The sequence below is a fragment of the Gadus chalcogrammus genome, chromosome 1 (genome assembly GCF_026213295.1).
Source record: "Gadus chalcogrammus isolate NIFS_2021 chromosome 1, NIFS_Gcha_1.0, whole genome shotgun sequence".
Lineage (NCBI taxonomy): Eukaryota > Metazoa > Chordata > Actinopteri > Gadiformes > Gadidae > Gadus > Gadus chalcogrammus.
In genome coordinates this window covers 22094178-22109319 of record NC_079412.1, presented here as the reverse complement: position 1 = coordinate 22109319, position 15142 = coordinate 22094178, and the positions used below count along the sequence as shown (strand labels likewise).

Here is a 15142-nt window from a genome sequence, read left to right as displayed (position 1 = left end):
GGTGAAAGAGAATATTACGCCGTTCTACCCAGCATTAATTGTAGACGCTACCCTGTAAAAGTTGTAGTGCTGCAAGGCTTTAGAAAGTATGCTCGTGTTTTACAAAAATTATATCCAATTGTGACCCATGATATGACTTTGAACCGAGCTGAACTGAATTCCATACTGCAAACCTTACATTTTTGGTATGAATTGTAACTAGAGCACAGAATGAGTTATCATTTTTTTTCTAATGCTCAGTCGCATGAATGAATCACTTTAAGTCACATTGAAAACTGCATATTCAGTATATACCAAAATTATAACCACAATTCTGTTGTGCTTCTGTCTTCCTACTTTCTTTTTTTTACAGATTTTACAAAAATGTGTCTCTGGATCCCTTTTAAATTGACCTATTGAGAACCCCCCCATCCCTGGCTGGCACACCCCACCCCTACTCCTCTGCCCCCCCCCCCACCCCACCCCACACAGCAGGTCCTCACAGGCCAGAACAACGTAGAACCAGTCCGGTCCTCCAGAGAAGAAGAAGAGTGACTCATCCCTTACAGCCCTTCTGGGGTTGCTATGGCAGCTGCTGTCACCCAAACCAATCTCTGGATCCAGGATTCGCCCAGCAAGGCGGGGAACACCACTAGGAGCTGCCATAAAAGGGCATCGTACAACCAACAAGCAGCACTTAGGATCCAGCCCTGCGGCTCGAGTATCGGGGACGGCCAGGTGTCTACACTCTGATGGTCAGCCCCCGGGAGCATCCCCATGAGTCTTGTTTGCGTCTGGTCAGGCTTCTGGCCAAAGTCCTCGCACACCCCGAAGAGAGCCAGCCACTGTTCTGCCCGCTAGACCATGTTCCAACAGCAGGACCATCTGAAGAGCCAGCTGCAGGAGGCCCACGCGGCCCACCGGCAGCTCTTCCAGTGCCAGGAGTGCGGTAAGCAGTACAACACCCAGCTGGGCTACCGGCGGCACCTGGTGGCGGCGCACGGCACCACCGCCGCCGGCCTGCCCTGCCACGACGGGCCGCCCCCCTCCCTGCTGGAGCACCCGGGCGGCCACGACGACCGGCCGGCCCCTCCCCCGGGCCCGGCGGGGGCCGGCACCGCCCTGCCGGTGCGCGAGCGCAAGTACTCGTGCGAGCGCTGCGACCGGCGCTTCTACACGCGCAAGGACGTCCGCCGGCACGCCGTGGTGCACACGGGCCGCCGCGACTTCCTGTGCCCGCGCTGCGCCCAGCGCTTCGGCCGGCGCGACCACCTGACCCGCCACCTGAAGAAGAGCCACGCCCAGGAGGCGGGGCTGACGGCCGGCGGCGGGATGGCGGGCGGCCATCCCGCGGCCGCGCCCTCCCCCTCCTCCGGCCTGTGCGCCGTGAAGGAGGAGCCCAGCCCGGTGACCTGCGACGGGGGCTCGGCCCCCAAGGAGCCCCCCGAGAGCCCCTTCTCCATGGACATGTACAGCTCCTACCCCATGGCCAGCCCGGGCATGGGCCACCACCACCACCACGGCCTCCTGCAGTCCTCCCTGTCCTCGGCCATGGGCCGCCACATGGCCCCCTCCCCCTCCCCGCACGGCCACCACCACCCCGCCCCGGGGGCCCCCCAGCAGCCCCCGGGGGCCGCCCAGCAGCAGCCGCCTGCCCAGCAGCAGGCCTACGGCGCCATGCCGCGCTACCAGCACGGCGCCACCTCCTACCCCCGGGTGGACATGGAGAGCTTCCTGCTGGACCTGCAGAGCGGCCTGCCGCCCAACCACCTGAGCACGGCGCCCCCCTCCTCCTCCTCCTCCGCCTCCCCCCCGCAGCGGGACGGCCTGCTGTCCGAGGGGGCGGGCGGGGGCGGCGGCGAGCTGTCCTGCGCCGCCAACATGGACCTGGGCCCGCTGCTGGGCTTCCTGCCCTTCGGCCTGCCGCCCTACGGCGCCCACATGGGCATGGGGGGGCTGATGATGGGCTACCCGTCCGGCTCGGCCGCCAACGCCTCCTCCTCGTCTTCCTCCGGCGCCGGCCTGTCGCCCCAGCCGCCCGGGCCCTTCGCCCTCATCCAGCCCCCCCAGGCTCACGTACCTCAGGGCCCCGGGGCCCACAGCCACAGCCAGCTACCTCAGGGGTACAGCAGCCCTGCTATGAGCACTTCCAGCCCTCTACCTCGATACTACCAGGCCTTTCAGCAGTAGGACGCTGCCCCCTGGGGCCCCCCACCCCGCTCAGAGGAGGTGGTCTCCCCCCCGCCCTGGAGGAACTCCATGTGGAAGCAGGCCCACTGACTTAGATCCAAACAACAAGAGCCACGTACTGTAGGTTGGCGCTAACCTTGCTTTTATTTTGAAAAAAAAAAAGAGGGTGGGAGAGTGGGAGGGGTGGGGGTGTAACTTAGCTCTTTGATGCTAATAATGCTAATTGTTTTTTATTATTTTTCTTTCTTTTAACACAACAGATCACCTCAGCAGTATTACCTCATTATTTAAAAAGAAAGCTTGAATGAGGAAGGGAGGGAACCTTGATATTCTCAGTCGAACCAAAATACAGTACTTCCTGTAAATCCTGTTACAAACAGTGGTTGCACTTAAAACAGAGAGTTCACAGAGGTGCAGGACAACACACACACGTGACACATTGCTTGGATAGTTCCCTGCTAACCCGCTACATCGCTAAACACCAGTATTTCATTTTATATTTTTACACGAGAGAAGGCAGTGGAATACTTATATTGATAACATGGGCTTGCCATGTTTCACCTCAGGTCAGTGGAGACTCTGTTATAAGAATCTCATCGGTCCACACGCATTGGATAGGAATTAACCTTGTTTGAAACGCAACTCATTACAGATAAACACACTTCTCTATTTGTAAACCTAGCAGCAGTAATTTGACACAAACCTAAACTCACGGTAACACAGTCTGACTGGTTCGGTTATCGCGTTGTGGATTTTTATGCTAAATAACCTTTGAATATTTCTAATGAGAAGTTTAGAATAACCCCGGAGACTTGACTTGAGCTTCAACACAGCAGTTGTTCCTTCTAGGCATCATTCACATTATGATTGAGGTTCAAATGATTGATTCTGATCACACCAAATGTGTCAATACATTTGACGTAATCGACACAACGTACGGTGTCGTGTTTAAGTGGGAATACTTAAACAAACCCTTCTCTCTATTCGGCTGTTAAACAGTATTACCAAACGTTCACTAAGTAGCAGCTGAGAACTAAAGCTACCACTTTATTCCTCTAAAACGACCAGATTCCCACCACATTAAACCATAACTAACAAACCTTAGAAATAGAAAACCACAGTTTGAATTCTATTGCTGCTAGATGCAAGAAGCATTTAATATGCAAACATTTTGTTTAAAAGGGACACGCGCACTTCTTCTTATAAATGTTTATACGAGTTCCAAGCATGGCGCAAGCTCCAAAACAGAAACAAGAACATCGTTTTTATTAACATCCATCTTCTCCCACACATGCTGACAGGGTGGGAGGGGAGGGAGGGGAGGGGGGCGGGGTTCCTTCAGATAAACAAACAAGAAGTCGCATTTCTCCGGGGCCAACCGGAGACCCTCTGCTGGGAAGAATAGGTGAGCCCCGAGGGAGAGGGTGGCGCTCAAGTAGCATCCTGTCGATTAAACAAGACTCTCTCCATCGAGATGTGGACCTCAGGAGCAACATCTGAAACTCTGAGTCCTCATTGATCACGTTGAGAATTCAGACCCCCCCCCCTCCCCTCCCCTCGCGCCCTGAACGGACTCTTGGGTCAAACTCGCCTTTACCCACTTCGGGTGACGCAACTCAAAGAGTCACCCCCTGGGTTAGATAGGGTGTGAGTGTTTTTTTCTTTTAAGGACATTGTTTGAGTTGGGAGTTGTTTTTTTAGTGGAATAGTTAGTGAGAGCCTCACTGCTCTGCCTTACCGCCATCGTTGCTGTATTTTGAAGGAAACTCCTTGACCCCCCCCCCCCCCCCCCCCCACACACACACACACACACACACACACAAAGTTGCACCAATGTCTTAAAATGCTACTGTTGTGCCTCTGAAAGAGTGTCAGACCTCTTCACATGGTTAAAGCACTTATGACATTTTATGAAAAAACAAAACAAAAAAAACAAGGATGAAATTGAACTATTTTACCTCATCAGAACATGCTGACATTGCTGTCAATTTCTCTTTCTTTAAATATATATATATGATTTTTGTTTTTTGGCTTCTTAGTTATTTGGGCTCTTATTTGTGCCATTAGGTTGAAAGTATAATGGTAGATTTTTATGAATCAGAACTCTTTATTTAGCAACAGTCCTCGACATTATAATTCACTTATAAAAATGTCCTACCTCTTATCGTTCTGTTATTTTTTTCTCCTCTTTTTCTGCAAAAAAAAAATCATCATAAATGGCATTAACAATTTAGGCCGATGGTAAATATGCGCGAAGAGTGTGAGAGAAAAAAAAAAGTGTTAAATAGTTTAGATATAAATCTTTTTACGACGTTGGCTGTGCGTCCTGATGGCTGGGATGATGCTGTTTGTTCACGCCCCGTGTGTGAAGTTATGTTCTATTGTTCTAAATGTTGACTACCTCAAGAGAAGAGCGACAAACCGCACTTCACCTATAGCTACAGGACAGATCTCTGTATAGTTTTATTCTGTCGGTGAGCGAGCAAGCACACATACTTTGTAGGTCATAGTTTGTTTAGTTTTAGTTTTTTCTTTTTTCCTTTTTGAGGTTAGAACCGTAGAGAGAGAAATCAATATTTCTAGCGAGATTGAGAACTGTGTTGCCTAGCGACTACGACCCATGTGACATTTTGCTCTTCCCTCACTATCACATTATTACCTCAACTCTCAGTCTGGAATGTTTACAAAGCTGAATTATCTGGACGTACGACTGAAGGAATTTTACAATAGCATGCAAGTGAAATGCACAGTGATAGTGTTTGGTTTTTGCTTTGTTTATGTTTTTCCTGAACACCGATACCAATTTAGTGAAGGTCAATGGCCAACACCCCCTACCCCTCCTTTGGAAATTAAATTTAGATAATTGGAGACACAATATGACACATTTTAATAACATTTAATTTTGATGAAGAGATATACGGCATTGCTGTTCAGATGCAAACCGCTGGACGATAGGAAACAATTTCACGTTGTAATGAGTTGTCCATACGTCGTAGCGGATGCGTTGTCACATTTTATGGCCTTTAATAGATTAGACTGATTAGTCGTTATTTTTCTATTTCCAATAGACCAGACCCTGATATTATGGTCTGTATGTGGGTAACAAGGAGTGTTACAAAATAAGTGTTGCTATTTTTTTCTCCTGTCATGATTTCATGTGAACCCAATGAAATAATTGAACATGCAAGGCTCCTTGTTGCCTTGAGGCCCACCAACGCTTTTAATGTGAAGGGTCACGCCGGTATTCACAGATGCATCATAAGCTTTCTTGTGGTCAAGGCATTAACATTTACTTCCAAGCTTGTGAATGGGTGTGTGCCTTTATATGGGCTGTGTTCATATCGCTACGACATGGGAAACCACGTCAAAATACACATGACCCTATATTCAGGATATGAAATTATTAGTATGATGACTAATCAAAAAGTGCTTCGGTGAACCATAGCCTGGGATGTTTCTTCACGCAGTAATGGACAGACAGACTGTGTTTTTATATTGTGTATGTCGACACGATCACCAGTTACTTGACCAGGTATATTGGTCTGGAAGGCATTGCGTATACTGAATATCACAGTAGAAGCAACAAAAGGGAGCACAAATGATGCTAAGCAATGTAGCCGTGGACGCACGGTACGACTTGTCGTCGACACATTTGTTTTGAGGCCCGTATTTCAGTTGGCTAAGAATCATTGGCCGGACTTTTAACTTTGTCAAATTAGAACATTTTGTATTAGGCATTTGTAGTATCACCCGATAGCTTAGAAAAAGGTTTAAATCAAGAATTAAAGAGTTGATATGCTATTATTTTCTAACTGTCAGAGCATAACGCAAAATGCATAATAAATCACTCTTTAGATTTAAACTGTTTCATGATTCTTTTCCCCCCCCCGTCTCCTTTGCTTCATTCCACGGCTGCTCTTGGCTATTTTAACATGCAGGGTTATAAAGGATATTATTTGATTAGTTTACTCATTGTCATTAAGCTTTGCCCTAAATGGCTCAGCATAACCACAAACCCGGATATTGTCATGATTACATGAATAGCCATTAGCTCACGTTATATTTACACGCACCAATCGATTGTTCATATCCTACAGAATACATTATAAATCAAGATAAATACTCTGCCACATTCCACAGCAGGCTATGAATGGTTAAACACCTGTACGGCCTTTGAGTAAAAAACTGGATGGAAATTCAATGTGCAAATGTTTAACATATAATCATTTCTGTATATAATTTTTGTATATATATTTATCAAACCATTCATCTTTAAATGAATTAATTCCTTCATTCATCAGTGAAAGGATTCTGTTACTGAAATAATAATAATTTGCATATACAAATGAAGAAAAAGAAAAATTATCATGTATATATATATTCACTGAGCGTTCTTCAGGGTGTCTACAAGAAACACATCAACGTACATAAAAACAAACCCAAAGCTGTCCGGGGCCCAGAGCTCAGCCTGGAGCCTGTGATACCCAGTTCTCAGGGTCTCCACTGGGGGTCAGCGTTCACTCAGACACCCGGAGGCGTAAAAGATCCAGAGCTCCCAATCATCTTCAACCGGTTGGCTGCTACTGCAATGCAGTTCTTCTACAAACAGCACCAACAACAACACTGAATGATGAAAAATAAGAATGTGGAGAAACATCGAGTAGCATAGACATGGCTTTCCTGTCTGGGACTCATGAAGGACATCTTAACTTATCCTACTGGTGTGTGTGTGTGTGTGTGTGTGTGTGTGTGTGTGTGTGTGTGTGTGTGTGTGTGTGTGTGTGTGTGTGTGTGTGTGTGTGTGTGTGTGTGTGTGTGTGTGTGTGTGTGTGTGTGTGTGTGTGTGTGTGTGTGTGTGTGTGTGTGTGTGCGTGCGCGTGCGTGTGTTTGGGCGTAATTACGTGGGTGTGTGTATGTATGTATGTATATATATATATAGTCTATAAATATATATATATATATATACTGTGTATATATATATATATGTGTGTGTGTGTGAAACATTGCGTCCATGCATATGTGTGCCTGTGCCATGTGTTTGGACACATGCATGTATGAACATGCATGTATATGTATGTGCATTCATGTTTGTACGTGTGCACACACACACGTTAGTGAGGTGTTTGGCCTTCTCCGAGATGTTGTTGAGCCAGGGCTGCACTCATCCTACGGCCGAACAAGAGAGTAAGAGAGTAACACGACCCATCGCACTGTCTTGGTCTCCAGGCAGGATAGACAAAACAGTGCAGTGTCTTTGACGCTCTAGGGGGCTCTGGGGAGGAGGGTAAGACCAGGGCACGGGGAGGACTCGGCTCGGTAGAGGAGAGAAAGAGGAGAGAACGGTTAAACCCTGCTCAAGAAACAAACACCTTAGCCAAAAGCTGGGTTATTTTCAAAAGAGCAAACTTTGATAACTTTTCAGCGGGTTCCAATGGAAACTTCAGATTACACTATTGCAGGTAGAAGGAAGGGACAGTTCCCCAGGCTTCTGGCTGAGGTTTATGAGTAACAAAAGGTAATGAGATTATTCGTCTGTTCCCAGAAGAACATGCTGTGCTCTGAAAGTCACTTTGCTTACTCCCCAGTCGCCTGAGAGCTCCCACCTGCTAGGCGACTAGCCGGGAATTGCAGCAGCGTCGGGTGCATTTCACCCTGTTACAGCACACAGTGCTGAAGGGCGTTATTACGCAACGCTGCCTCATGCCAAGCCCGTCAGCATCCCTCCGTCGTCATGCGCTTTCGTTCCTTTACGGACGGGACAGAGATGTGTAGCATCCAAGCAATGGATGGAATCCAATCTGTGGAATCCATCTCCAAGACACATTGCCTTCATGGTTAGCACTGTGCACAAGTGAGTTGAGCCACAGAAATCTTAGAACTGTCTAGCTAAATGTAGCATTATATCCTGGACATTCAATGACTCATGATAGGGAATTCAATGAACTCGGTCAAGATAGTACTTTATAATCCACCTCGACCAGAGCCTTCCTATGGTTAAGTTGGGAGGGATATTATCAATCATCTCCGAGACCCCAGGTCAACTCATTAATATCGAGACCCCATTTCCGGCTTCACTCGCCAGAGGACGCAGTTCAGAGAGCAGCGGGATGCGGACGACAAACGACATGTGGAAATAGACTGGGGAGGCATCCCCCCCCAATGTTGTGTTCGGGGTTTTCTGAGTTGCTCAATGGGATGAAGGTTCGTAAACGGCGCCTGGCTCCTCCCCACTTCTCCCTGAGGAGCAGGTAGGAGATGAAGTCGCAGGCCTCGGCAGAGACGCGTTTGAAGGCATCCTTGTATACCAGGTGGCCGGCAGCCCGTTGCTCAGCGTCTAGCTTTCCTCGTCCCCCAGGAAGGGAGACATCCCACTCACACTGCACCGGGTCCGGGTAGACGAGGGACCGTGGAGGGGACATCAAATCTCTGTTAACCGAATCAGCTGGGACTGTCGAATACATAACTGGATATCCCCAGCGGATGGCTTCACTCTGTCCACAGATGGGAAATGTAGGCCCATGTTTTGCTTGTAGGCCTACCTCAAGGATTTAACCAACAGGCCGGTTTCTTTGACCTATGACACTCGATTTAAAGCGTTCAATAATGCGTTTCTGAGGGAGATTTAAGAACTGGAACGACACCACGTCCCATTACACCAACATGGGCCCCCCCCCACAGAGCTACACCCCGTCCCACCGCACCTTCAAGCCCCCAGAGAGCGTCACCCCATCCCACCACACCTTCAAGCCCCCAGAGAGCGTCACCCCATCCCACCACACCTTCAAGCCCCCAGAGAGAGCGTGTTCCTGATGTTTTAGTTTTTGGACTTTTGGTGGGTCTTAAGGAATGCAATAAGTTGTGTGAATTGCTCTCTGGTGTGTCCCGACTGCCCCGACGTCGACTGGGGAGTGTTGAAGTAGTGGAGGGGGCTTGAGGGGAGCTTTCTGGAGGGCCGATTCTTAGCTCTGTGGGGGCCCATGTTGGCCGCTCTAGTTGTGTGGGGGGGGCCTCATCGCTCCGAACGACGGCCGATTGGGTCCATGCGGCAGGAAGCCACTGCTGCTTGGTTAGTGCAGCACTAACCCCCCCCCCCCCCCTGGATGGGGAGCGGGTGTAGTTTGGGTGTGGTTCAGGCGCCCTGCTTTGATTGATCTGAGGCCTCAGCGGTCTCAACTTCCCTTAAGATGCCTGGGCCTCACGGTATGAATCTGCACCTAGTTGGAGCTAGTTATATCTAGTTAAACCTAGTTCAGCCTACACAAAGTTACAACAGCTAGTATTAGTCACTATAAAGAGGACAAGGTATAGTTAAAAATTCTTTATTAAATTTTTCATCCCAACATCAATCTCTCAAGCATGCACACACACACGCACGCACGCACACACGCACACACACACACACACACAGTCTTTATTGAAGGTATCAGTCTTGCTTCCTGCTGGAGTTGAAAATCTTGGCCAACAAGGACACATTTGATTTGCTCTTCTCCTGAATGAGGCGGGCCTTATCCTGGTTACTCTTCGTTGATTGGCTCTTGTCCTGAATGAATCGGGCCTTTGCCTGGTTCTTCTTCTTCTGCTGGATCTCCTCCTCCGTCTGTCGTTGGGTAAAGTCCCATGACTTCTCCACCAGCTGTGTATGAGAGGAGAGGAGAGGAGAGGAGAGGAGAGAAAAGAGAGAGAGAGAGAGAGAGAGAGAGAGAGAGAGAGAGAGAGAGAGAGAGAGAGAGAGAGAGAGAGATTAAATATCAGCAGCAGGTCTGAGTTCTAGAGTTGGAGTCAACCTCAGTGTGTCTAAACTAAGGGGACGTTAGAGGGTTAAGATGTTGTAACACTAAGGCAGAGTTCCATTGTGTTATGATAGCTATAATGCTTGGGTTGGGTTCCATTATGTTACGATGGTGATAATGCTTAAGGTGAGTTCCATAGTGTTATGATGGTTACAACACTTATAGAGTTAGATAGAGAGCTGATACGCTCCAGGTAGATCATAAAGGCGTCTCCTGATGATCTGATGGTTTCTCTCGTCCATCGTCCTCTATGATGCGCCCTGGCCGCTGGTTTCTATCTCTCCCGTCAGCCAGAGCTGAGGTCTCCACCTCACTGAAGGGTTCGGCACCTGGCTGCCCATCTGCATCCTGAAGGCCGTAGTCTTTGTTCTGATCTGAGGTGATATCTCACTAATCATAACCCTAACACTCAGGGTATCTGGTCTGCCTCTTCCTCCTCCTCCTCCTTCCTGGTCTTCCTCCTCTCCTACCTGGTCTTCATCCCTCCTCCTCCTACAGGGTCTCCCACCTCTTCCTCCTCCTCCTTTCCTACCTGTTCTCCCTGCGCCTCCTCCTTCCTCCTCCTCTTGTCCATGCTGTGGCTGCGGTCCACGTTCCCGATGTAGAAGTTGGTTTCTCTCTTGGCCTGCGACACTTCGGTGCGGAGACGCTGCCTCAGAACCGTTTGTTCGTAGACCAGACGCTCGCTGAGGTGGGTCCAGTGGAACCGGTGCAGGTACTGTAACACATTAACACACATTAATACAGTGAGTCACGCATTAACACACATAATAACACACAGTTACTAGGGGTGGGAATCTCTCGTCACCTCACGATTCTATTAGATTCGGATTCAGAGGTCAACGATTTGATTCTTAAAACGATTATTGATGCATCTCGAAGCAAAAAAAAAAAAGTATGTACATTTCCATGCGGGATTTTCAAAAAAATATATTTCTATGTCATTAAAGCAAAAGCTGCTCTTAGTGAATTATAAGAATAGAACTTGTTCGTCGTTCTTGTGTCTGGCTGTGAGTTTGCGTGCACGCTATGCGTAGGCTGAATCGCAATCGCGTCCAGACAAATCAGATTGGCCAATACACACTGAAGATAAATTAAATAATTTTAAAACAACACAAATTATGCCTCTCTGTCGAACAGAATGTTGCAGGAGGCGAACAAATGTAATAAAAAGTAAAAAGAATGAAAAAAATATTTAGATATCATTTTATTTATTTATTTGAATTCCGATTATTAACTTATCTGAATCGAGACGGAATCGTTCTACACAGAATCGAGATGTATCGAAGAATCGATTATTTTTCCCACCCCTAACAGTTACACACATTAACACACTGTTACACACACACAAAACAAACTAATTGACATACTGTTACAGTTACACCGGGCATGGACAACCACCAAACTACACACAGGGCCTGGACACACCCAACACCACACCAGACCGCCCACCTTCATGCTCCAGAGGTCTGAGTGGAAGCGGTGGTGCTTCTTGTTGCCCATGGGCGTGTTGTGGAGGGCAGACGCCACTCGCTTGGCGATCCGCTTGTCAGGGAACTCGACCCACCCCTCGGTGAAGTTACTGCCCCGGGACCCCGCCTTCCTCCTCTTCTTCTTCACCACGCCGTCTGCACAGAGGGAGACATCCTGTTTCACTAAACTACCGCCAACTACGACCCCTGACGGTCCCCAACACACTAACCGACGAGCACATCTGGGTAAAAAAGTGTCTATTGAAATCATGTTAAAATATATGCATGAAAAATACGGCGGGAAATCTTTTGAATGCTGAAGAGAGCGGCTCCTGTTTGCCGCCAACTTAAAATAAAATAAAGTGTTTTGATAGAGTGAGTGAGTGACTGTGTGTGACTGTGTGTGTGTCTGTGTGTGACTGTATGTGTGTGACTGTATGTGTGTGTTTACCCTCTGGCTGCAGGAAGATGCGTCCTATCTCCCCGTAGGGGGTCAGCATGTTCCTCAGGTGTTTGGGTCGCAGGCGAGGGGGGATGTGGCCAATGTAGATTATACCTGGAGTCCTCTTCCTCACCCCACCTTTCTTCTCTTCCTCTACACCACCCGTCTTGCTGCCCTCATCATCATCATCATCATCAACATTCTCATGTCCAAGGACCCCTTTATCCGTCATGTCCTCTTCATCATCATCCTCCTCTTCCTCCGGCCCCATCAAGTCCTCTTCATCCTCCTCGTCCTCTTCCTCCTGCACCTTCATGTCCTCTTCTTCATCCTCCTCCTCCTCCTCTTCCTCCTGCCCCTTCACGTCCTCTTCATCCTCCTCTTCCTCCTGCCTCTTCACGTCTCTCTCCATGGCGACTGGAATCAAGAGAGCTGTTGTATTATGTATACTTTTATATTATGCATACTATATAGCCTTACCTTAGAGGGAGTAAGTTGTCGTTATAATATAATCATAGTAGAATACATGATAGGATAGAACATGATCATATATTTCTGTAATACGGAAGTTATTTTTTACCAGAAGATCCTTATAGAAAGTGATAAGGAAGCCTCGATCGCGGATTGTTGCTATTTACTCAACGTGCTGCGACCAGTCGCTGGAAGATGACGTCATACCCACGCGTCTCATTGAGTCTGTATTCAAAGTAAAAGCACATTATTATTATTGTGCTATGATCATAGACTGTATATATATCACGATATATAATCGACTATATATTATTATACTGTGTATGATTCTTATTAAATAACACCCTCATATGCTTGCAATAAAAGGACACTTATATTGTCTCATATATACGTTTAATGTAAATATAAACATGGCCTAACAACCGGATGCAAAGTGTACTTTTAATTAGATAATCCAAAGAAAGTTCCTGTCCACAAGATTCGAGTTCAAGTATGATTTATATCATATAATACATAGTTATGATAGTAGTAATATAAATAGTGAATAATGAAGCCGGTGTCCGCATCTCCTCTCAGTCCGTCGGTTAAAGTGAAGCTTTTAAACGCTGGTTTCCTCACATCAGAGGAGCTGCTTCAACTTAAACCTCTGCAGCTCAGTAAAGGTAATCATTTAGAAATATCATCTCGATCACCCAATCTCCATATACAAGTAGTTTAATGGCGGTTAATAGTTTGGTAGTTTGTATTTAGAGGTGTCTATAGTTTGATGCTAGTTTGTGTTCTAGAGGAGGTCCATCTAGTCTGATGGTAGTTTTAGTTCTAGTGGAGGTCCATCAGTCTGATGTACTTTGTGTTCTAGAGGGAGGTCTGTCTCTAGAGGAGGCTCTGGAGGTCCAGCAGATCCTCAGAGAAGGAGTGGACCTGCCTGGTGAGGGAGGAGCAGGACTTGGGTCCACTGCCCTCGAGCTCCTCCAGCAGGAGGAAAGGAGCATCGTGACCTTCTGCTCCAGTCTGGACGCTGCGCTGGGAGGGGGGGTCCCAGTGGGGAAGACCACCGAGCTGTGTGGAACTCCAGGGATGGGGAAGACACAGCTGTGGTAAGATCCCAGCACTGTTCATCCTGTCCTGGCACACACTGTGTGTGTGTTAAGGGTTACACGTGTATGTACATATTTATAATGTATATGTGTTGGCGTGTGTGTGTGTGTGTGCGCGTGCGCGTGTGCGTGTGTGTGTGTGACGCCTAGCCTGCAGCTGTGTATAGACGTCCAGATCCCGGAGTGCTTCGGGGGTCTGGGCGGGGAGGCGGTGTTCGTGGACACAGAGGGCAGCCTGGTGGTGCAGAGGGTGGCCGACATGGCCCAGGCCGCCGTGCAGCACTGCTGCCTCCAGGACCAGGACGCGGAGCAGCGAGACGCCCTGAAGGACTTCACCACAGAGAGCCTCCTGGGCCACCTCTACCTGGTGGGTCGGGGAGACACCCAGGAGATATTAGAGCCTAGGAGAAAGTATACTGTGCAATGTAAAGCCTTGTAACCTAGTGACATCACTGTGAGGTCAGGTCTGTGAGTGACATCACTGTGAGGTCAGGTCACACTGTTAGTGACATCACTGTGAGGTCAGGTCTGTGAGGGACATCACTGTGAGGTCAGGTCTGTGAGTGACATCACTATGAGGTCAGGTCTGTGAGTGACATCACTATGAGGTCAGGTCTGTGAGTGACATCACTATGAGGTCAGGTCTGTGAGTGACAGCACTATCAGGTCAGGTCTGTGAGTGACATCACTGTGAGGTCAGGTCTGTGAGTGACATCCCTGTGAGGTCAGGTCTGTTAGTGACATCACTAGTATGAGGTCAGGTCTGTATACCACTGTCTTAACTCTCCTGTTGAATCTAGATGCGTTGCCATGACTACGTGGAGCTGTTAGCCCAGGTGCAACTCCTGCCAGACTTCCTGGTCAAGAACCCCAAGGTCCGCCTCCTGGTGATTGACAGCTTGGCCTTCCCTTTCCGCCGGCACTTCGAGGACCTGAGCGTGAGGAGCCGCCTCCTGAGCGGCCTGGCCCAGCAGCTCATCAGGATGGCCAGCCAACACCGAGTGGCAGTGGTCTGGACCAATCAGATGACCAGTCAGCTGCGGGGCGGCCAATGGGAGCTGGTCCCGGCCCTCGGGGAGAGCTGGGGTCACTCGGCCACCCAGAGGCTCCTCCTCCACTGGAGCGGCGGCCGGCGCCTGGCCTCCGTCTTCAAGTCTCCCAGCCAATCAGAGAGCAGCGTGGCCTACAGCGTCACGCGGGAGGGCTTCAGGGACGCCGGCCCATTGGCCAGCAGCCCATCAGGGCGGGAGCAGGACTCCAGCAGCCAATCAGAGAGCAAGCAGGACTCTAGCAGCCAATCGGGGAGCAAGCGGCCCAGGACGCAGGAGGGCCAATGATCACATTTAAAGACCCATTATTTAACGTTTTGATCGGGACCCGTTGGTCTGATCGCGTGCTTTTATACCCACATAGCTGTCAGTTCAATTCAGATTACATCTCTTCATTCAGTGGTCATGAAAATCTTGTAAACTGAATTAAATTGTTCCCAAACAGCAGTCGACTTCCTGTAAACACATTCCTCCAGTCCACCACCAGGGGACAGTAGAGTGCTCTGTAATCACATTCCTCCAGTCCACCACCAGGGGGCGGTAGAACACCCTGTTATCACATTCCTCCAGTCCACCACCAGGGAGTTGTGGAGCACCCTGTAAACACATACTTCCGGTCCACCACCAGGGGGTAGTAGAGCGCCCTGTAATC

General features: G+C 48.7%; 3 protein-coding genes across 3 annotated transcripts; 2 read left to right on the top strand and 1 right to left on the bottom strand.

The window, feature by feature from the left end:
• Nucleotides 1-475: 475 nt before the first annotated feature.
• On the top strand, nt 476-6365 carry LOC130386994 (zinc finger protein PLAGL2-like). The gene has a single exon (XM_056595916.1). It carries the CDS (start codon nt 844-846, stop codon nt 2167-2169), a length of 1326 nt encoding a protein of 441 aa, XP_056451891.1. The 5' UTR covers nt 476-843; the 3' UTR covers nt 2170-6365.
• Nucleotides 6366-9474: 3109 nt separating this feature from the next.
• abt1 (activator of basal transcription 1) lies at nt 9475-12549 on the bottom strand. The gene is made up of 5 exons (XM_056595960.1): nt 12454-12549; nt 11883-12290; nt 11412-11587; nt 10492-10677; nt 9475-9802 (listed from the first exon to the last, which is right to left on the bottom strand). Exons 2-5 carry the CDS (start codon nt 12283-12285, stop codon nt 9593-9595), a joined length of 975 nt encoding a protein of 324 aa, XP_056451935.1. The 5' UTR covers nt 12286-12290; nt 12454-12549; the 3' UTR covers nt 9475-9592.
• Nucleotides 12550-12783: 234 nt separating this feature from the next.
• Nucleotides 12784-14966, top strand: rad51c (RAD51 paralog C). The gene is made up of 4 exons (XM_056595928.1): nt 12784-13006; nt 13204-13441; nt 13592-13808; nt 14242-14966. The coding sequence occupies exons 1-4, from the start codon at nt 12892-12894 to the stop codon at nt 14776-14778; spliced, it is 1107 nt and encodes a 368-aa protein (XP_056451903.1). The 5' UTR covers nt 12784-12891; the 3' UTR covers nt 14779-14966.
• Nucleotides 14967-15142: the final 176 nt, after the last annotated feature.

Excerpts from the sequence above, each read along its gene's own strand:
- LOC130386994 (XM_056595916.1), top strand. The coding sequence starts at position 844 with ATGTTCCAACAGCAGGACCATCTGAAGAGCCAGCTGCAGGAGGCCCAC.
- abt1 (XM_056595960.1), bottom strand. The coding sequence starts at position 12,285 with ATGGAGAGAGACGTGAAGAGGCAGGAGGAAGAGGAGGATGAAGAGGAC. Across the intron at positions 10,678-11,411 it reads CAGACCTCTGGAGCATGAAG|TACCTGCACCGGTTCCACTG; the intron begins GTGGGCGGTCTG and ends AATGTGTTACAG. Across the intron at positions 9,803-10,491 it reads AGGAGGCGCAGGGAGAACAG|CTGGTGGAGAAGTCATGGGA; the intron begins GTAGGAAAGGAG and ends TCTCATACACAG.
- rad51c (XM_056595928.1), top strand. The coding sequence starts at position 12,892 with ATGAAGCCGGTGTCCGCATCTCCTCTCAGTCCGTCGGTTAAAGTGAAG. Across the intron at positions 13,007-13,203 it reads ACCTCTGCAGCTCAGTAAAG|AGGGAGGTCTGTCTCTAGAG; the intron begins GTAATCATTTAG and ends TTTGTGTTCTAG. Across the intron at positions 13,442-13,591 it reads ATGGGGAAGACACAGCTGTG|CCTGCAGCTGTGTATAGACG; the intron begins GTAAGATCCCAG and ends TGTGACGCCTAG.